This window comes from Nannospalax galili, unplaced genomic scaffold (assembly GCF_000622305.1).
Source record: "Nannospalax galili isolate Female #2095 unplaced genomic scaffold, S.galili_v1.0 scaffold1191, whole genome shotgun sequence".
NCBI lineage: Eukaryota > Metazoa > Chordata > Mammalia > Rodentia > Spalacidae > Nannospalax > Nannospalax galili.
Window position 1 is genome coordinate 868,272 of NW_008330570.1, and position 23,114 is coordinate 891,385.

At 42.1% G+C, this 23,114-nt stretch overlaps 1 protein-coding gene across 1 annotated transcript; it reads left to right on the forward strand.

Annotated features, from left to right (window-relative positions):
* The first annotated feature begins 20 nt into the window (after positions 1–20).
* Positions 21–7,810, forward strand: Ptrhd1 (peptidyl-tRNA hydrolase domain containing 1). The gene is made up of 2 exons (XM_008848666.3): positions 21–307; positions 7,470–7,810. The coding sequence occupies exons 1-2, from the start codon at positions 56–58 to the stop codon at positions 7,638–7,640; spliced, it is 423 nt and encodes a 140-aa protein (XP_008846888.1). The 5' UTR covers positions 21–55; the 3' UTR covers positions 7,641–7,810.
* Positions 7,811–23,114: the final 15,304 nt, after the last annotated feature.

The following is a 23,114-nucleotide window of genomic DNA, read 5'->3' on the forward strand; positions in this document are numbered from 1 at the left end:
GCGTCTCCGCCGTACAAAAACATGGCGGCGGCCATGGCTCCACCCTAATCCCAGCATGCACCGCAGAGTAGGTCCGGCTAGTCTGATGGTCTGGAAGATGGCGGCCTCAGGGGCGGAGCCGCAGATCTTGGTACAGTATTTAGTGCTACGAAAGGACCTATCGCAGGCTCCGTTCTCCTGGCCTGCGGGCGCATTGGTAGCACAAGCTTGTCACGCAGCCACCGCAGCTTTGCACCTTCATCGAGACCACCCACACACAGTGGCTTACCTCCGGGACCTAGGTCGCATGCGCAAGGTCGTTCTCGAGGTGAGCTGTCTGGGCGGTGCGGGAGGGAAGCTGAGGACGCAAGAGAGGAAATGGGTGTGGTTTTGAATCAGAACTCTGACTTCTGGGGTGGGTGAGTTTTGAGTGTAGGAGTCTATAACTAGGTTCGGGGTTAAGCTCTGGGGCTCGAGCTCTGGGCAGGGTCTGAGTGAAGAGTGAATATCGAACTTGCTGTTACAAGCATCGCAGCACTTACTTGGACTCCCCAAAAAGTGGTCATTCCGGCGTCCCTTCGTAAATTCCTGGGAGGGAGAAGCTGGCGGAGTGTATCCTGGTCTTTACCAGTGATTGGCCTGCGCTTTAAAGCTGTGCCTAAAAGTACCACCGCCTTTGTAAACCAACTCAGAAGGGATATGGACACAGAGTTCTTTACTGCTTTGGTGGCAACCGTAAGGTGAAGTGAAATGTGTGTTTATTTGGATATGGCATGTTCTTTTTTTTTTGGTCTTTTTGAGACAGGGTCTCCCTGTAGCCCCAGCTGTCCTGGAACTCACTATGTAGACCAGCCTGGACTTGAACTCACAGAGATGCACCTGCCTCTGCCTCTTGAGTGCTGGGATTAAAGATGTGCACTACCACGCCCAGCTTGAATTTCATTTATATTTAAAAAACATTTATTTTTATTTTATGTGTATGAATGCTTTGCCTGCATGTATGTAATTGCACCATGTGCATGAAATATCCTTGAGGCCTGAAGAGGGCATCAGATACCCTGGAACTGGATTTACATGGTTGTTAGCTGCCATGTGGGTGCTGGGAACTGAACCCAGGTCTTCTGCAAGAGCAACCAGTGCTCTTAACCACTGAGCCATCTCTCCAGCCCTATATTCTTTTCATAAAAAGGGGTCTTTCATACATACCTGATTCAAGACCTCTTTTTCTCAGATGAGATATCTGAAGCCCACACTGACCTAAAAGACTTCTGATGATTCCAAGTTGTCAGCTATGACTAAAGAAAAGGACTTAGGAATAATTACTGGTTAAATGGAGGTGCTATTATAGCCATAGGACCAATAAATGTCAAGATTAACTATATTTGTTCATGCATGTCTCAGGCACAGGTCCTAGTCTAATTCATTGGATCCTATTACTGTGATAGGCACAGTTCTGAGTCCTGGTGGCACCCATTGAAGATTCCAGGTTCTTGTGTCCCAGGACAGAGAATTGTACCAGGGCACATGGTTAGTAATAGAGACCATTTATTAAGAAAGAAAAGGACACTACAGAGAATAGGCGTACATGAGCAAGCTAAGAAAAGACACACTTTTCAAAGATGCTGGGCCATGAATATCATGACCTTTACAGGTCATTTACATAGCACTTGCTTCCCTAACCTTGGTATATCACAGACTTTTCCCACACATCCATTGTGTGTTGTATGTAACTCACATGAGAAAGGGTTTCCAGATCTCTAACTGGCTTCTTTCATATGTTAATTTTGATGCTCCTCTCTCCAGTCCCTACTTTTCTGCCATACGCTAAGGAATCATTGTTATTCCTCTTTCACAAAGGAAATAGCCCCAGCTAAACCACATAATTTATCAAAGGTCATACAGTTGGCAGGCGGCAGAGCAAGTTTGAAACCCCATAGTCTGACTCAGAGACTCATTTGACCCAATGTATTATGCCCAATGCAGCTAGAGAGAGTTGATGAGGCTTTGCTGGAACGACTTGGTGACTGAGTGACAATTCTAATATTCTCTAACTTGGTAAGAGAAGCTGCCAGTTATCTTAGTTGTTTCTACCATCATGGTGGGGGCATCTTGTGAGAAATAACATAATTATTTCTGAGTGAGAATTTTAACACTGTAACAGGCACTTAGAAGCTTCTTTTATTACTGAGATTTCTCTGGCCTCCCCAAATCTCTCTGATCATTGTGATCGCCATTTAATTCATATGAGACACATAAAAATATTGTAGAAGCCAGGTGTTGTGGTGTACACCTTTAATTCCAGGGAGGCAGAGGCAGGCGGATCTCTAGGTGAGTTCAAGGTCAGCCTGGTCTACATTAGTGAGTTTCAGGTCAACTGGGGAGACCCTGTCTCAAAAACACAACAAAAACAAAAATGTGTAGAAAATGAAGTTTATTGCAGAATCATATAAAGCATTCTCAAGAGTGAGAGTGGGCAATGACCAAAGGACCATGGCACAGGAACACACTCTCAGGGAGACGAACAGACGATGGCCAGAGAGACCATTGAGGGGGTAAACAGAAGTGAGAGTAGACAATGGCTAAAGGGACCATGGTGCCAACTTATGATTACCTCAGCTTAAGATTGCTTTCTAACATCTCTGGAACTGACAGCTTTCTGAGGGGTGTTTTCCCATCCAGGTAGCGTTGGATTAACTATTTTTTAATTTTTAAAGATTAAAAAAAAATTATGTGTGTATGTGTGTGTGGGGTGCCTATGAGTGCATGTGCTCTTGGAGACCAGAAGAGGGTGTCAGATCAGATACCCTGAAGTTGGAGTTGTGGGCCACCCAACATGGGTGCTGCTGGGAAGTGAACCCCAGTCCTCTGGGGTTCAGAATCTTAAGCACTGAGCCATGTCTCTATGCTTATAAGGGATGGGAAAATAAGATGTTCTTCACTAGAAGTCTCCTGTTAGTTAGTAAGCTTTAAAAATGTTTTATTATTATTTTTATTTTATGTATCTGAGTGTATTGCATATATGTAAGTACAGTCATGTTGTGCAATGCCTGCCAGAGGTCAGAAGAGGGTGTCGGATCCCCTGGAATTGGAGTTATGGATGGTTGTTAGTCACCATGTGGGTGCTGGGAATCAAACCCAGGTCCTCTGCAAGAGTAGTCAGTGCTCTTAACTGCTAAGCCATCTCTTCAGCCCTTAGATAGTAATCTTTTAATCTTCTTGGCATTTCAGAAAGTCATGTTCCATCCAGAGCAAGAGTTAGAATTTAGATCCTATTCTGTTGACTAAACATCATGTAATAGAGTAGATTAAAAAGAATTGAGCCAGGTAGTGGCACATGCCTTTAATCCCAGCATGCAGGAAGCAGAGGCAAGTGGATTTCTGTGAGCCCAAGGCTAGCCTAGTCTATATAGTAAATTTCAGACCAGCTGTGGCCATAGGGAGAACCTCTCTCAAAAAGACCAAACAAATAAATAAAAAAATAAAAGGAATTGAAAGTCTGGTGAGATAGCCTGGGTTTGATCCCTGGACCCACATGACAGAGAGAACTGATTCTCACAAGTTACCTTTTGACCTGTGTGTGTGTGTACATGCAGGCACATACACAATAAATAAATGTAACTTTTAAAATTTTTTTAAAGAAGAAGAGCCACATCTTGAGCCCCCACACCTGAGAAGCTATGGAGAGTTGATGGCTTTTGGGAGGTGGAACATCAGTTTTCTTCAAGGGTGTGGCCCACTGTAGGTAGACTCCCCTCCTGTGGCTTATATGGACAGTACTTCCCTCCCAGGAGTATATGGACAGTACAAATTGGAGTCAGTAGGGTTTTTTCTTTTGTTTTTTGAGACAGGGTCTCCCTGTAGCCCCATCTTGCCTGGAACTCAATATGCAGACCAGGCTGGCCTTGATCTCATAGAGATCCGCCTGCCTCTGCCTCCTGAGTGCTAGGTTAAAGGTGTGTGCTACCATGCCCAGCCAATGAGTTATTTAAAAACCACACAACAGGAGAGGACAGAAGGGGAAGGGGGATAGGGAGGTGGAGGTGGATTTAGGAGGAGTTAAGGGAAGGGGTTGGGGTGAATATGATCAAAATACATTGTATGAAATTCTCTAAAAATTAGTAAAAATATTTTTCAGAATAGTCATGTTTTACCAGGAAGAAATAGTTTTCCCTTGGTTGGTCTCAACAAAGTCCTGCCACTGCCATCTTCCTCCCCTTTGTCTAATCTGTAACTATCCCATCAGATGGTATTTTAAATTTTAAGGAGAGAAATTATGATGCTTTCCCTTTCCATATAATTAGTTTGGGGCCGGAGAGATGGCTCAGCGGTTAAGAACACCGGTTGTTTCGTGCAGAGGACCCGGGTTCGAGTCCCAGAACCCACATGGCAGCTAACAACTGTCAGTAACTCCAGTCCCAGGGGATCCAACAGCCTCTTCTATCCTTTGCGGACATTGTATGACATGGGTGCACTGACCTACATGCAGGCATAACATACACATAAAATAAAAATAATAAATAAAAAAAATTTTAAAAATTAAATTGTTTACAGAGACACAGAAGTGGGACCTGAAGGTGGTTATGAGGGGGTTCCATCTTCAAAGACCTCCAAGCCTGCTAATTTCTACCTAGCTACCTAACTAATGCTTTTGCGAAAAGCATTGAGTCCTTGTTTGGGCTCACAAAGTATCTAAAAACAGGATGAAAGCTTGGCCTCTCTGATTTTGTTTTGTGTCCCCTTCCTTTGGCTTCGATTCCTTGACTCTTCCTAACCTATGTCATCCCCCTCAAGGCTGAGACATGTCCTTAAGCTTTCCTTTTGGTCACCTTGGATTCCAGGAATGGCAGGACTGATCCATAAACATCTTTGTAACAAGGGACTGTACACCCCCAAGCAACAAGAAGCATGCAGGACAGATCACCATCAAAATGAGAACAGGTATCTAGGGCTGAACCCCAGAGTAGATTGTCTGGAGATGACCATAATTAACAGATTCACTGTCATCCCACCTCCACCAGGACTACTTAATGATGCATTCCTGCTGCCCCTTCCCCTAGACAGCACCCTGAAGATGGACTCGGGGTCACTGAACCCTTTATCTGTTCTTCCCAATGTGTCACATTGATTAAATCTCTTCTCTCTGCTTTTCACTATTATCTATCTCTTTAATTGATGCATTGAGACTGCCAGAGCCTAGGCTTCTGCCTGAAATGGAATCAGCATGAGCCTCCTGAAATGTGTACTCCAAAAACATTTTTAGAAGGTTGTAGGGACCAGTGAGATGGCTCAGCGGGTGTGATGCTAATATTCACTGACAACACACCAAAAGGGAACCTTATTTGAGGACTTTCCAACATTAGATTGGTCTGTGGGCATGTTTGTGGGACATTTTATTGATTGCTAAATAATGTAGAAGGGCCCAGTCCATTGTGGGAGGTGCCATCCTTAGGCTGGTGGGTCTGGGCTATATAAGAAAGGCAGCTGAACTTGAGCCTAGGAACAAGCCAGTAAGCAGCATTCCTCTGTGGCCTCTGCTTCAAGCTCCTGCCTTGGCTTCCCTCCATGATGTACTGTAACTTGTTAAATGAAATAAACCCTTTCCTCCCCAAGTTGCTTTTGGTCAGAGTGTTTTATTACAGCAACAGAAAAGCAAATTAGGACAGTGGGTAAAGGTGCATACTGCCAAGTCTGAAAATCTGAGCTCAATTCCTAGTACCCACATGGTAGAAGGAGACAACTGATGCTTCCAAGTTGTCCTCTGACTTCCAAATGTGTGCCATGGCTCACATGTTTTAGAAGGGTACTAGTGATAGTTTGTTTTCCCTTCAATAAGAGAGAGTATACTAGCAGAAGGCAAGCCTTTCTAGTGTGAACTAAAGTTCTTAGAAAAAAGCCACACTTGGGGGAATGGGAGGCATGGATGGGGGAGGAGGGTCTAAATTTGATTAAGAACTGTTGTATGAAATTACAAAAGCTCAATAAAATTTTTTAAAAAGCCACACCTATGTTAAAGAATCTCCAAGGCTGATTGATTAGAACTTCACGGTTGTGGAGAACTGGAGCGTTGCAGATCCATAGCCAAATTATCTTGGGTTATCTCTGGTTTCATTTACTTGTTTTTTAAATGTTTTATTTATTATTTTTATTTTATGTGTATGAGTGTATTGTCTGCATGTATGTAAGTGCACCTGTATCATGCAAAGCCCACAGAAGTCAGAAGAGCCTGTTGGATTCTCCTGGAACTTGAGTTACAGACTGTTGTTAGCTACCATGTAGGTGCTGGGAATCAAACCCCAGTCCTCTGCAAGAGCAGCCACTGCTCTTAACCACCAAACCATCTCTCCAGTCCCTCCGGTTTCTTTAAAAGTCATTCATTGGGGGGCTGTAGAGATGTCTCAACGGTTAAGATCATTATTCTTGCAGAAGACCTGGTTCGACCCAGCACCCACATAGCAGCTTACAACTGTCTGTAACTCCAGTTCCAGGGGATCCGACAGCCTCTTCTGTCCTCTGTGGGCATTGCATGACACAGGTGCACTTAGCTACATGCAGGCATAACACTCAAACATATAAAATTTTTTTTAAAAGGTCATTCATTGCCCACCTCCATATCTCACCTAACATCATCAGGTAAAACCTCTGAATGAATTCTTTTTTATTTTTAACATTTTATTATTTTTATTTTATGTGTATGAGTGTATTGCCTGCATGTAGGTGAGTGCACCTGTGTCGTGCAATGCTGTGGAGGTCAGAAGAGGGCTTCGGTTCCCCCGGGAACTAGAGTTAAGGACGGTTTATAGCCGCCATATGGGTGCTGGGACTCGAACCCAGGTCCTCTGCAAGAGCAGTCAGTGCTCTTAACCGCTAAGCCATCTCTCCAGCCCCTGAATGAATTCTTAAAGAGTCCGTTAGCTTCCATCAACCCCAAAGCTAGGAATGTCATCAAACAGTATCTAAAATCTATAGTAGTTTCTTTCCTTTGCTGCAACCCACCTACCTGCAGTCCCTACCAATGTATTTGGCAAAAGCCTTTCTTTTGTTTTATAACTATAAAGAGTTCATGAAACCATTCCTACCTTGGAACTTGTTATTCAGGGCAACCTGAATCTGTGTTCCTAGGCCATATTTCGTTCATATTTCACTCAGAATAAACTGTCTCTTACTCCCTTTGAGATGACAGCTTTATTCTCAATCAGCAGTAGATTTGGGCCTGATAGGAAGACAGTGAGAGAGGAAGGGGCATGTAATTGTAGAACTCCTTCCAATGGTTAGCTTATAGTTGGCTGAAGGACTGGGGCAAGCTGTTATGGGCTTCAGCCATAAAAATATTGGGAACCATGGAGGATCCCACAGAGAGGGAAGCCAGGGGACAGTTCCTTGGTAAAGCCATTTCTCCAGTTTCCGTTAACAGCCCCCTTCACCTTTTGGTGACCTTCTGATACTTCCTAAATGGGCTACTGAGTCTGTGTTCTGTGTTTTGCAACTTGTAGGCCCCAGATGAGAGTACCCTGAAGGAGCTGACTGGAACCCTGCAGGAGAAGAACATTGACCACATGCTGTGGCTTGAGCAGCCAGAGGACATCGCCACTTGCATTGCGCTCCGGCCTTACCCCAAGGAAGAAGTGAGCCAGTACTTGAAAAAGTTCCGGTTGTTCAAATGATTGCTACCTTGGTAGAACTGGGTGCTAGCTGGGTCCAGAAGTAGAATGCCATCCATCCTGAAGCATCGTGTACTCCTCTCAGTGTTGATGTGCTTTTCCCTTCCAGTTATGATGGTTTTTTGAGAGCAAACACAAATTCAAATTAAAGTCATTAATAATATTTCCTATTATTACTGTTGTTGTTGATGATGTGTTTAAGTGAGGAAGGTCGGTAAGCTGCAATACTGTCTAATGGTCATTGCTCAAAGAGAAGATTTTTTTGATTAGGAATAATAGAGTTCCTCTAATCACCCAGGCTTAGAATGCCGCCTTTGACTTCCGTTCTTCCCTTTCCTTTCCTCTTTTCTTCCCACTTCCCCTTTTCCCTTTCTCCTTTCATTTCCTTGCTGTCCTCCAGTCTCTAGCCTAGTAATAGAATGTTATTCTTCTTCCCCTCCCTTTCCTGCTTCTGAACTTTATTCAGACACTATCATTTTCACCAAGTCTTACCCAGCCAAAAATTGTTTCCTGCTGTACAGTACTCAAAATATTTCTGTAAACATTTATACATATCAACAGAAACTGATGGAACATTTGTGAAGCAAAGTTTATATGGAATAATTTGTTCAACAGACACCTATTATATGTATCCTGTGACAGGCTTTACAAGCAATTAAAGTTAGGAGTGGTGGCCCATGACTATAAGCCTAGCACTGGGGTGGCTGAGGCAGGAGTTTGTCTTGAGTTAAGGCTAGTCTGGGTAACACAGCAAGACCCTGTCTCAAAAAACAAAAAAAAAAAGTTGCAAATATTAAGATATTTGCTCTTATTACTATAATGAAACACTTGTGATACTTAGCTTATAAGGAACACATTCACTTTGGCTCATAGTTTTAGAGGTTCCAGTAGAAGATGGGAAGGATCCATGGCTTTTAAAAAAATGTTTTCAGTTTATTTTTTTTGTCTTTTTGAGACAGGGTCTCCCTGTAGCCCCGGCTGTCCTGGATTCACCATGGAGACCAGGCTGGCCTTGAACTCACAGAGATCCGCCTGCCTCTGCCTCCTGAATGCTGGGATTAAAGGCATGCTTCACCACGCCCGGCCTTTGGTTTATTTTTAACTATGTTTATGTGTGTGTCTACTTGTGGGTATGTGCATGTTCAGTGCATGTGCCTGCAGAAGCCAGAGGTGTGGGATCCTGCAGTAGCTGGAGTTCCAGGTAGTTGTGTGCCACCTGATGTGGATGCTACGCTGAGAATTGAACTCTGGTCCTCTGGAAAAGGAGTATGTGCTCTTATCACTGAGCCCTCTCTCTGGCTCCAGACTTATGGCTTTTGGTGGCAATCCTAGGTGGCAAAGGTGAGGAATGTGTGGTGAAGCAAACTTCTTACCTCATGGTCAGAAAGCTCAAAGAGAACAAGGAAGAGGCTGGTGTCACACAATCCCCTTCAAGGACATGTTCCCAGTGACCTAAAGACCGCCCCCCCCCCCAATTAGGCTGTGTCTCCTAAAGGTTGCACTGTCTTCCGATAGGGCTACTCTAGGGACCAAATTTTTAGCATGTGGGCTTTTGGAGGACACTAACCCAAATTATAGAAATAAGAAAATCAGTTTTTGTCAGGGCTGGGCAGATGCTCAGTAGTTAAGAGCACTTACTGCTCTTCTAGAGAACCTAAGTTTGGTTTCTAACACCAGTGTCAGATGGCTTATGACTGCCTGTAACTCTAGCTCCAGAGCATCTGACACCTCCACTGGCCTCTAGCATATGCATGGCATACACTCAAATAGACACACATGCATACACATGATGAATAAAGAAAAGTTTAATAAAAACATTCCTGTAAAAGAAAAAAAAGTTTTCAGTTAGCTAAGCACCTAACAGGAGACAGATAAACAGTTCCTTTCTATGGCTAGAAGTGTTTACTCCTTAGATGCCATTCTGAGACGAGCCTAGATACTAAGATTTTCCTTTTCACTTGAATCTGGGAGAGAGGATAGAGTCTTCCAGGCAGAACTGATAGAATGCTGAGCGCAGAGCCAAGCCCAAGAATCCACATGAATAGGTAAGAGAGCAATCAAAAGCAGACTAGAATCCAGTAAATAACTGATAATACTTTAACAATTGGGAATGCACTGGCAAACCCAGTGAAAGCAGTTTAAAGAGAATAAGGGTAGAAATTAGACTGTAGTTTATTGAAATAAGACTGGGAGTGGGAGAGCTGGGGACTGTTGCAGGAAGTTCAAAATGGAAAAGAGGTGATGAGTAGAAACTGGAAAGATGCATTCTGAGTCCCATGGGGGGAATTTTCTTAATGTTCGAGCAAGATAATGGGTAAGGCAGAGTGTAAGAAGAAGAGATATTAAAATTACTAAAGGGAGTAACTGATGTGCGTATGCATGTACACACACACACACACACACACACACACACACACACACACACACAAAACCTACAAGACCCTAAGAAAATAAGAAGAGATGAAGTCAAGGACATCGGGAAGGACTGAACTTGAACTGAGTGAGGGAAAACTTTTTGATTCTTGAGGAAAGGGGCGGGGAGTGTAGATCTGAACAAGTGAACAGATTGGAAGAGGAAGAAGTTGACATTGACCACTAATTAATCTTTTTTCCTCTGAAGTTAGAAGGAGGTTGTGATGGTTAAGAGATGAACTGAGAGATGTCTAAGGGATTAGTAAAAGCACACTTCTGTGTCTCTATGAAGGCATTTCCAGACCAGATTGACAGGTGAGAAAGCAACTTTGGGAGGAGAAAGGCTCACCCTGAATGTGTACAACTCCATCCAGTAGTCTGGGGGCGGGGGCAAGCAGAATAAAAGTGGAAGAGGAATCAGCCCATGCATGTGAACTCTGTTCTAGCGAGTGTGTCTGTTACTGCCACCATTACCCTTAGATATCAGACTCCAGCTTCTTCAGCCTTCCCAAGTGGATTCACACTGTTCATCCCCCATGGCGCTTTCAAGCATTCAACCTCACACTGGAATTTCTTCATTGGTTCCCATTGTTCTGAGGCTTCCAGATACTTGGACTGAGCAGTTACTGGTTCTCTGCTTCCTCAGCATGCAGATGACTGTTGTTGGACTATCAGCCTCTAATCATGTAAGCCAATTCAATAGGTCCCCTTTTATGACTACACAAATATATACATATATGTATAAAATATATATATAATATTCTCTTGGTTCTGTTCCTTTTGAGAGCCCTGAATGGTACAAATTTTGGTGCCAGAGAAGTGGAGTTCTTGCTGTGACTAAACCTGACCATGTGGTTCTTGAGTCTTTGAAACTGATTTGTGGAAGCAATTTGGAAATTTGGAGACACAGACTAGAAAAATCCTAGAAATGCTATAAACATAGCCTAATAGATGCTCAGAACACCAGTGTCCAAGTTTGCTTTCTGTTGTTATGACAGACACCACGACCAAAAGTGACCTAGAGAAAAAGTTTATTATAAATTCAGCATAGCATTCAGGCTGTGGTATCACTATTGCTGGTGGCTTTTATCCAGGTTTACAGTGAAAACTGGGAGCAAAAAGCAAGGTAGATAGATGTTTGGCAGAAATCATGAAATTTGGCAGAAAAGGATATCAACTAAAGCTTCAGACACAGAGAAAATGGTGTCATTAAAAAGACAGCAAGTAGTCCTTGGCATGGTGATATACAGCTTTAATCCCAACACTTGGGAGGCAGAAGTAGGCAGATCTCTGTGAGTTTGAGGCCAGCCTGTCTTAATACAGCAAGTTATTTAGCACTAGGACAATAGAAAAGATGTCTTGAGTTCATCTCAGGAATTAGCTGATTCCCACCCAGGGCAGGATTAAGTGGGTGAAGATTTTAACTCATTTGAAAGCCTTTGCTTTGAGAAGACAGCTCCTTTGGTGTCTGTAAGCTCAGGACCACCTAGTGAAGTGCTTCCTTGGACTCAACAGCCCAGGCACTCAGAGGCTACTACAGCAATAGCCTAGCTACACTCAAGCTGGTGGCAGACTTTGGCATCATTCATGTGACATGAGATTTTCAGGTGTCCAGAATACAAGGGTTATGGGATCATGAAGGCTTCAATCCTAGTTTCCAAGGAAGACCTGGGAAGCTAGGAAATTTGTGACAAGGTCTCTATGGGTGGCCCCTGAGAGGATGGTTCATGGAGCTGTGAGGGCGAAGCTAAACTGCAACAAAGACCCTAGGATGATGAAGATGCTAGGAATGTGGAACACCTGTTGAGGAAAGCCCCTGTGGAGCCACTCCCCCAGAGCGGCCACACATTGTGCAAATGGCAAGGCCAGAGGAGCAGGACTCCCAAGCCTGGTGGAGGTCACATCATGGCACCACATGCTCCCAATCCTGGACACTGAGCTATGGGCTTTAATGTTTGTCCTGCTGAGTTTCTGTCTTGCTTTAGTCCAATCCTCCATTATTATTCCCCCATTCTTCTCATTTCTGGAAGGAGAATGCTTACTCTATGTTGTTGTATCTTGGGTATATATAACTTTTTGATTTTACAACGGGCTTAGTTAAGAGTTTGAGTCTTAGAAGGGACTTTAAATTTGGACTTTTGAATCATGTTGGACTAAATGCATTTTGCGTTATGAGATGACCACAAGCCTTTGGGGGCTAGGGATAGAATGTTACAGTTAATATGAAATGTCTCTATAGGGTTCCACATTGACTGCTTGCTCCCCAGTTAGTGGTGCTATAAACTTTAGACAGTAGTACCTACCTGGCAGAAGCAGGTCCCAGGGTAGGTATGCCTTTGAAAGTTGTACAGTGTCCCCCATCCCTTCATCTGTCTGCTCCCTGTCTGCCACAAGATGAGCTCCCACATGCTCCCAATGCTGTATGATGTTCTGCCTCAGTGCTTGAGGCCAAGCAACCATGTACCGAACCCTTTGAAACCATGAGCCAGGGCTCAGTGGGTCAAAGCATTTGCTGCACAAACCTGATGAACCGAGTTTGATCCCTGAAACCCACATAAAAATTCAGGTGCAGTGGTGCACATCTGTAATCCCAGCACTCCTACAGTGAGATGGGAGGCAGAGACAGAATTGCCTGGAAACTTGCAGGCCAGTTAACCTCAAGTATGCAGCGTGGTAGGAACAAAAGTAACCCCACCTTAAAAATAAGATAGGAGAGAGCTTATACTCAGAAACACACACACACACACACACACACACACACACACAGAGTAATAATTTTTAAAAATTTCAAAGAGGGCTGGAGAGATGGCTCAGTGGTTAAGAGCACTGACTATTTTTGCAGAGGACCTGGGTTCAATTCCTAGCACCCACATGGTGGCTATGAACTGTCCTTAACTCCAGTTCCAGGGGAATCCAAAGCCCTCTTCTGATCTCCACAGCATTGCATGACACGGGTGCACTTACATACGTGCAGGCAATACACTCATACACATAAAATAAAAATAATAAAATATTTTTTTAATGCTTAAAAAATTTTCAAAGAAACCATAAACCAAAGAACTCCTTACTGCCTAAAATTATTTGTTAGATATTTCATCATAGTAGTGAAAAACAGACACAGACATACAATTCTTCCTAACATTGAGTATACTTATTGTATACTCTATTACAGTGTAACATAATTTGTTTCAAACTGCCTGGGTCCAGGTATGGCCCTCATACTTTCTAGCTCTTGAACCTGGACAAGCTACTCACTGTTCTTGAGCCAGTTCCCTTATGGGTAGAGTTTACAGTAATGCTCTGTATATAACTGTATAGGTATGTACAGAACTATAGATTGCCTGGGCCTTAGATGCTGGTACTAGGCACAGGAAGCTCTCTTAGACACAGCCCTTGTAGCTGCCCTCAGAGAGCTCTCAGTTAAGTAATCCCATTGTCAAATTCCCTATTTCCATTTAGAAGTGATGGCCTCCAAGCGTCATTAAGCACTCCCTGAGGTTCCACTCAAGTCAATTACAAAAATGGTTCTTGTAATACTATAGCTTAAAAAATTTTTTGTTGACTCTGAATTTTTTTTTTTTGTAAAACACAAGAGAGCCAGAGATAGATGTAAGTCTCCATAACTGTGAGAAAGTTGCTCAGGCAAATGTCTGAAGCACAGAAATATGAGCACAGAGCATAAGCTTCTGCCTGTTTGGAAAGGACAAGTAATCTAGTACTGACTCTGGTTGAAAAGAGTACCATGCAAAGCTGGAATGGTGGTGTATGCTTTAATCCCAGCACTCAGGAGATAGAGGCAGAAGGATCAGCATTTCAAGGTCATTTTTGGCTACATAGTGAATTCAAGGCCATCCTTGAAACCCTGTCCCCAAAAAACAAAACAATAAACCCCAACAACAGCAATCAAACCTATTCTCAGTATATAACATGCTCTCTACAGTATTAATTCATATGCAAGTCCAATCCTTTCCATACCTGCAAGCACAACAGAGGATATACCCCTGAAAAGAACTTTATGCCCTGTTTCTTGTACATGAACTTATATTGAAAAGTGCTTCCATACTACTCAGGAGTCCTGTGAAGTTTGCTACAAGTAGACTTGCGTAAAACCAAAGTCCATGGTAGGAACTGGGATTGAAACAAGTCTTTTGTCAATTCCACTTCTCTACTTTCTCATAGCTGGGTACTTCTGCCATCTAGATCCTAGTCAGGTGTTTTAGAAAGGGGTCACAAGTAGTTCAAACATAGGAAAGCTGTAGTTGCCATTTGAAATGGGCTGATTGACATTCTGGATTGTAAATCAGGTTCTTGTGATTGTGTCATATGAATGAATACCCTAGAGCCTAATTATCAGTGGATGAGCTGACAGAACTGAGTTTCTGAATTTGCAAAGTGAGGATCAAAACTTAGGTCAAGCTTATTGTGGTGCTGAGTGTGAAGAGGGCTCCTCTCATGAGGAATGTGTTGGATGGAGAGTCCACTCTCCATACAACTTCCCCACAGATTGGGACACTGCCCTGGGCCATCCACTTCTTCCTGCTTTCTGGGCCTTGGCATAGGGAGCCATTGTGACTGATGGGAATGTGTGGCAAAGTAGTTATGACTGCTTCATGGGTTTTAGCTGTACTCTGAAGTCAAGCTCAGCACAGCCTGAGCCTCTCTTCTAAGATACAGATGTAGTAGGCTTTGGAAGCTGCCCTAAGGTTGGAATTGAGCTGTGGGGGTTTTGCAGTGGCCAAATAGATGACACTCAAGTTCTTAATCTAGGTTCTTGAGAAGTGAGACAAAAATGCAAGCTGATAAACAAGCATCATTTTTTATTAATAAGAGAGTTTTATGCAATGGCCTAACTGTGCTTGCCAATCCCCTGTCCTAAGGGAAAGTGTGGGTACACAGAGTTGATACTATCATTAAATTTATTGCTTCTTGCTGGTTATGTGAAGGATAAAGAGAACAAATCCTCTATCTTAACTCTATCAAGCTTTGATAGATTGGTTCCTCACAACTAAGAAAGCAGAACCAATAAGCCAAAAGTAGTCATCACCGACTAGGTTAATCCTTCAAGTGCATTGAGGAAGAGTACTGAAGAGAAGCAGACCAGAAGAATTATGTTGATTACACTCACTCTGCAAAGGGAGACATCAATAGTGTGGAAGAAACCTTCTACCTCCTCCCTAACTCCGGATGTAGGGAATTCTGGACAAGTCCACATGGTACAGGATCTGTCTGATAACAGGTAATAGGATGTATTTTCTCTGAATGGGAGGAAATTTGGGCCATTGATAAGACTGTTTGAAATAATCAAGGCATAAGACCTTCAAGATGTGGCTAGAGGAATGGACACTGAACCATAGGAGATATGGTGTTTTCAAAAGGAAATCAGAATTAAAACACTAATATGTTTTCAAATGGAAAAATCAAGGCAGGTAACAGTCCCAGAGGATTTGAAATTAAAGCTCAGCTCTGCTATGTAATGGCTATGCAACTGTGACTCAGACCAATTCCTAACAGAACAATTATGAGATCAATGTAAACAAGACCCCATGGATACACTTAATTATCAGCACAATTTAGTTCTCTGTCTTCCTTCCTGTCTCTCTTTTTGGAACCATAGATGAAACCTAGGGTCTTCTACAAGCTATGCTGACTACCACCTTTAACCTCTAATTCAGTTTCTTAAGAATACATCTTGAGGCTGGAGCGATAGATCAGCAGTTAAGAATACTGGCTGCTCTTGCAAAGGACCTGGGTTAGATTCCCATCCCACACATGGTGGCTAACAACCATCTGTAACCCCAGTTCCAGGGGAATCAGACACCCTCTTCTGACCTCTGTGGGCATTGCATGATATGGGTGCACTTACATGCATGCAGGCATACACTCATACACATAAAATAAAAAATAATACTTTTTTAAAAGAGTACACCTTTACTTTTCTTTTTTTGCATCTCACCACATTGGCTAGGACCTCTAGTACAGTAACAGCATGCTAACTGGAATCCTTACTATTCACCTCAATGGGACTGCTTTTAGGTTTTGACTGAATCAGTAAGGAGGTTCCTTTTTGCCTCATTTTCCAATTTTAAAAGCATAAACAGCCAGGCATGGTGGTGCACACTTTTAATCCCAGCACTCGGGAGGCAGAGGCAGGCAGATCTCTGTGAGTTCAAGGCCAGCCTGGTCTACATAGTGAGTTCCAGGACAGCTGGGGCTACAGGGAGACCCTGTCTCAAAAAAGACCAAAAAAAAAAAAAAAAAAAAACCCATAAGCATGAATCTTTAAAAATCAAATACATTTTTTGTATCCATTGATGCAATCATATGGCTTTGCTGTTACTGTGGTTAATTACACTGCTAGACTTCAAATACTGAATCATCTTTGTTCCTGGAATAAACCCTACTTGATTATTATTTAATGTGAAGGTCTCTATTTAAGAAACCTGGGTTGTAATGATCTTTCAGTCTCTTAACTTTAAAGACTATGTGCTGATTATTTAAAACCTTATCTTCAGCCCCAACTTCTCTCCTAAATTTCATGTCCACATATATCCAGCAGCTGACCTGAGTTCATTTGGATGTCTGCTGAGAATCTAAAACTTCCGGTAGAAAGTGAAGCAAATTTTTTTTCCTTCCCTATCTATGTTAAGGGCCATTCCATCCTTTCAGTTGCTCAGGCCCAATACCTGGCAGTCATTTTTAGTGTTCTCTCATGCCCTGCATCTGATACGCCTGCAAATACCTTTGCCTATATCTTAAGTCTGTGTACAGAATCTCATCACTGATGGTCCAATTGGTCATTTCCTTCCTAGAGTACTGCAGTCAGGTCTCCTCGCTTCTGTATTTGCCTTCTTTACATCTATTTTCAACACAAAATCCGACAGCCTCTTCTGACCTCTGTGGGCATTGCATGACACAGGTGCACTTACCTACATGCAGGCAATACATGCATACACATAAAATAAAAATTTAAAAAAATCTCTTCAATACCCACGTAAGAGCATTATGTTCTCTGCTTAGAATCCAAAAGCCAACATTTTATATTTGTTGGCAAGACCCTACATGGTCCTTGGCCTTCAGTGGCTCTTTGATCCACTGGCCCCCATTCTCTCACTCTGATCCAGTATCTAGACATTTGCACCTCTGGCTCATCTCCATTTTGCCATGCTCTCCTTCAAGTGTTGCCTACTCTGATTTCCCCATTTTCAACTGTGACCACCCTCTTCCACTACTCCCTACCTCTCCTTTCCTACTTAATGTTTCTCTCCAGCACTTGCCATTTCACACAGTACATATTTCACTTGTTTGCCAACCAACCTGCATTAGGATACAAACTCCCTGAGGGCAGAGATTTTGATTTTCTTCATTGATGTAGTCCCAAGGACTGGAGTTGTACCTGACAAATAGTACTTATTCAGTTAATAGCTGCTGTCATTGCTGTTACTTAAAAAATTATTTTTGTGTGTATGCATGATATATGTGTGAGCATGTGTACTACTTTGTGGACATGCAGACAACTTTGTGGAATCAGTTGTCTCCATCCACCTTTACATAGGTTCTGGGGATCAAACTCAGGTCACTAGGTTTGTGTGGCAAATCCCTTTACCTGTTGAACCATCTCACTGGCTCCTATTCAATTATTTTTTTTAAAAAAATCCATTACCTAAAATAGATTACAGTTTTCATAAGAAAAATCCTTGTAGATTCCCTACTTATTTTTGAGGTAGTCATTTTTTGAAAAACAAAATGACTGTCTACCTTTATTTAGGATTATAAAATCAAACATTAAAGATTGCTTTAACAAACTAGAACTAGTTCATTACATTATTTCTACTTTCATATATACTTGAAAATTTCCTTAATAAAAATCTTTACAAAAGCTTTCAAGGGAAGGTAAGATGATGACAATTTAAAGCCTAAGCTCAGAGGTATATGAGTCTTTAAATAGAGTGTGTTTGATGGGGAGCATTTTTCCCAGTTTGATTTCAACTTTAAATTCTAACTTGCTAAGTAATTATCATTTAAAATATAATTGCTAACATCAGAAGAATGTTCAAATTAAACCAATTTGAAAATGCTTATATTTATAAACGTTTATAAGATAAAAAAGAAAACGAGCAGGCAGTATGTGGAAGATTCAGTACAGGCAGGTGTATGATAATCATTTTAGAATCGAAAGCAAGGCAGAACTAAGCAGGGCTGGATTGTTCTTTAATTCCTAGAAAGAAATCCTGGGTAAGATATTTGTCCTTTGAGGTCTCCCTGTTCATTATCTGAGTTACCTGTCCACATTCTGAGTGGACAGTTTTCAGAGGCACTAGTTTTAAAGGTGAGTCTAAAAGAAATTTCACAGAGCCAACTCATTATGGCTTAATTTTAACATGAAGCATTGCTTTTCAGGTGAGAAGAAAGTCGGTCCTTCTATCTGCTCATTTGGGAAGGAAGCCTGGAAATGTCTCCACTGATCTGCCTTGTCCATTTTCTCAATTATGGCTGTAGTCAGCCTGGCCAGCTGATTTTCAGTAAGGAGATCAATTTCTGAAAAGTGCAGAACTTAACAGAAGCAGGAATCATCCATAAATATAAAGCTAGAGACCTTGATGATATATTAAAGATAAATGCTGTTTTGCAAATTATCCAACTAGTAAAGGCTCTTTTACTTCCTTCTGAGAGTTGGGATTATAGGCACTGGCTATCATGTCCACTCAGCTCCTATACTTTTTCTAGAGTCTTTTTCACTCACATTTCATGAAAAAGGGAAAACAGAAACAATCATGGAAACAAAACCATGCCTTGGACTCTTGGATACATTTGTAACATTGTAATATTTGTGACACTGCAGCAACTCAACAGCCCTGACTTCACCAACTCCAGACCTGCCCTTTCATTAGTAGTTAAAATATTGCCTTTTAGCCGGGCATGGTGGCGCATGCCTTTAATCCCAGCACTTGGGAGGCAGAGGCAGGTGAATCTCTGGTAGTTCAAGGCCAGCCTGGTTTACACAGTGAGTTCCAGGACAGCTGGGGCTACAGGGAGACCCTGTCTCAAAAAGACCAAAAAAAAAAAAAAAAAAATTGCCTCTGACAGACCTATTGCTCCAATTAGCACTTAAGATTCATAGGAGGGAAAAAACAATTTAGTGGAGAAAAGAGACCAGTTGCACACACAACCAAGTGCCAAAGAGGTCCCAACACCCTGGCAAGGAGTGCAAAGGAAGTGCTCGTCTACATGGCAACCAAGGAGAAGGGCCTGAAGTCTTAAAGGATGAGAAGAAAGCACTAAAGTCAAGGCAGGAGACTGCATATGGCAATGAACAAGAGAACACAGCAAATTAACTACAGAGGTCTGCAGTAGCTGAGGATAGTGCTCAGGCCAGTCTAGGCTATATAGTGAGACTCTGTCTCAAAACAAAGATAAACAAAGAATAAAGACCAGAGCAGTATCTTACTAAGGAATTAGCATAGAGGGTCACAAACTCCAAAGGTCAGTCAACTTGAGATTAGCTCTAGGCAAGTAGTCACCAGGGCTGGAGAGATGGCTCAGTGGTTAAGAGTACTGGCTGCTCTTGCAGAGGACCTGGGTTTACATCCTAGCACCCACATGGTGGCTAATAACTGTCCATAACTCCAGTTCCAGGGGAATCCAACACTCTCTTCTGACCTCTGCGGGCATTGCACGGCATAGGTGCACCTACACATGTGCAGGCAGTATACTCACACACATAAAATAAAAATGATATATATATTTTAAAGTAGTTACCATTAATAGCTTCTGACATGTTTGGAAGGATTTCTCTGATGATGGGACCAAGGGGCATGTAAGAAGCATGAAGGTGGTTATACTCATAAAGAAATGGCTTCAGTTTAGCCTGTGATTAATAAGGCTGGAAAGGTGAAGACAGGCTATGAGGCATTACAAAGCATGATTCTTGAAATCTCATGAAATAAAAGGAAGTTGTTGAAATGACCACTATAAGAATGATGACTCAACTGACTCAGATAAGGAACTCAAGACCATATGGTGGGGAAGTAAGCTATCTGGTTTGATATTCAATTTTGAGGAGGTGGGGGCATGGAATCCATGTACTGATGTTTATCAGTTGGAATTTGAATGCAGTGTATATATTACCCTCAGAAAATTAAAGACACATATACTTAATACTAGTGCTTAGTTTTCCTTTCAAAATGGAAACCTGATAAGCTTCTAAGATACTTAAGTTCCAGAGAATAATTTTTAATTTCTCAAGATTCCGTCTTTGTGTCACCGTCTAATGATGCTTTCATCTATAGGAGTTCTTCTGTGTAGCACAAAGTAGGCTTTATCTCAAAGCCCAAGGACTGACTCTTGGGGCCAGCATTTCTGTGCCACCTCGCCATAAATTGAGGTTTCAGTGTCACTGTTTGTGAACTGGCCTACTCTAATTGTAGTACAGGTCTTGGTAGAGCAAACACACATGAAAGTGGGGACAAACAAGTTACTAGCACAAGAGTTGGGCAGAGTAGAAATGGAAAGCAACATTTAAGTGATGCAGACTCTCCACTGCAGAAAAGCAGCTAAGCAGCTAACTGGTGCTGCCCACACAAAGCCTGTCACACACCAGCCCATCAGAAATAGAAGCCATTTTTTGTGGCCTAGGAAGGTTTCCTGTATTCTAAATCCCAGGACTCCTGGACACTGGAATGGGAGAAAATCTGATGAAATGGGAATTAATTCTTCCAGCACTTTTATTTTTCTGGTCAAGCTAATATATCTGCTTGCTCTGTACTTGCAAAGCATCACTTGTTTCTGCTGTTTGTACAGACCACTAGTGTTCTGAAAGAAGCACAAATTAGAACGGAGCCAAACCCATTGTGTCTGATAAAAGGTTCACTGTCTCAAGAAGGATCAAGAGCTAAAGAAAAGTACTTCCAAGTGTGATCCAAGAAACCTATCCTAGAATTATGGACTCTACAATTATTCTGCTTAATTAAAAGGATCCTGTCAGTCATCTTCCCCCTCCCCCCTTTTCTTCTGCTGCTGGGGATCTAAGTAGGGTCTCATACATGCTAGGTGATTGCTCTGCAATTGTGCTATATCCCCAGTCCTGTCATGCCATTTTTATACCTGCCCCACGAGTAACCCTCAGCTTCTAAAATTCTTTTTTTTTTGGTCTTTTTGAGACAGGGTCTCCCTGTAGCCACAACTGGTCTGGAACTCACTATGTAAATCTGCTTCTGCGTCTGTACTGGGATTAAAGGCATATGCCCCCATTCTAAAATTCTTTTAAGCTAAAGTGTTGACACTGGTTTCATAGAGTCCCTTCTTCATTCTGTTTAGATATACAGAGAAATACTACATTGGGACACTCTGCTGACCTAAGATCTACACTTCATTGAGGACTCAAAGGACAGGTTCTTACTGCTTCCAGAAAGGGGCCAGGCTCTCTTCTCCACCTTTGACCTCTTGCCCTGCTTTTCAAAGTTGTATTTAGCATATTTCACAAAAGAAAGCTGTGCTTATGGTCATGCAATGAGATTAAAGTCTGTAGGCCCCAACAGTCCCAAATCATCTGGTCCAGGACAGCAAATCTAGAATTTGGTCAGATGTGGTTTCAAGTCCTCACTATTTGTGTCATAACCTGGCAGAGCTGCTTTCTCTTTATAATCCTCTCAAAGGTCTGCAGAGAATTAGTGATAACATACCTAAAAGCACTTTAGAAATTATTGTAATACACATTTATTGTATTTGAATGTATTTAATACTGTCATCAGCTACAGATGGTTGTATAGAAGGACAGAAGGCTATACTTCTGGCTGGGTAGGGCTAGTTATGGAAGAGAGCTTAGCTATCAGCGGGTGCAATTTCCAAATGAGGCTCCCAATCCTAGCACTTGCTCCTCCTGGAGCCAGAGGCTAACTTCAATTACTTCCCAGCACCTTCCCATGTGTTGCTCCTTGGAACTGTCCTTCCTCCACTCTTCAGAGAGCTACTTCTGCAATACTCTAAATGCCTTACCTCAAATGCAATGCATTCTGCAAGGAAACCTGCCTTGACCTCTAGACAAGGTTTCACTCATAGAACTCTTTTGTACCAGTTAACCCAGTCCTGGGTCTAAATACCTTCTTTCCTCCATGTGAATATAATTTCCACAAGGGCAGGGTCCATTTCTGCTTCAATCCTTTCTTGTTTCTGGAGCCTTAGGTAAGGAATAAAATGTGTTGAGTAAGTGAATGAAGATAGAGCTTTCTATTTTTCAATCTTTTTAAGAGTTCTGGTAGCAATGAAAATACAATATACACAGAAAAAGTAAGTGTTTGTGCTGGATAGCTTTGGTGTCAACTTGACACACTTGGGTTGAGGGAACCTCAATTGGGGAATTTCCTTCATTGGAGTGGTCTGTGGCCATGTCCATGGGGCACCTTCTTGATTGTTGAGTGATGTGGAAGGTCAAGGCAGGTTTCCTTGCAGAATGCAATAGTTTGTATTTGATTCAGAAAAATTTTATATCTATATATCTATATCTATATATCTCTATATATATATCTCTCTATATATCTATATATATCTCTATATATATCTCTCTATATATCTATCTATCTATCTATATATATGTTTATTTGCATGTACGTGTGTGTTTGTGTTGGTATACACATGTCAGGTCAGAAGACAGTTTGTGGGAATTGGTTCTCTTTCCACCATGTGGTCCTTGAGATAAAACTTAGATTGTCAGATTTGGCAGCAGATGCCTTTACCCACTGAGCCAACCCTCTGGGCCCAGTATTTTGTCTTTTTGATTGCCTCAGTCTTTTTTTTTTTAAATGTGTATGAGCGTGTTGCCTGCATGTGGAACTGGAGTTAAGGATGGTTCCTAGCTGCCATGTGGGTGCTGGGAATTGAACCCAGGTCCACTGCAAGAACAGTCAGTGCTCTTAACCGCTGAGCCATCTCTCTAGCCTACGCCTCAGTCTTAGTATAATTTAGATTTGCACTTCCAAATGACTGTGTTGACCAATTTTTCAGGTGCCTATTGACCATGTGTACCTCTTTCATGAGGAAATTTCAATTTGCCGTTTTTTTTTTTTTTTTTTA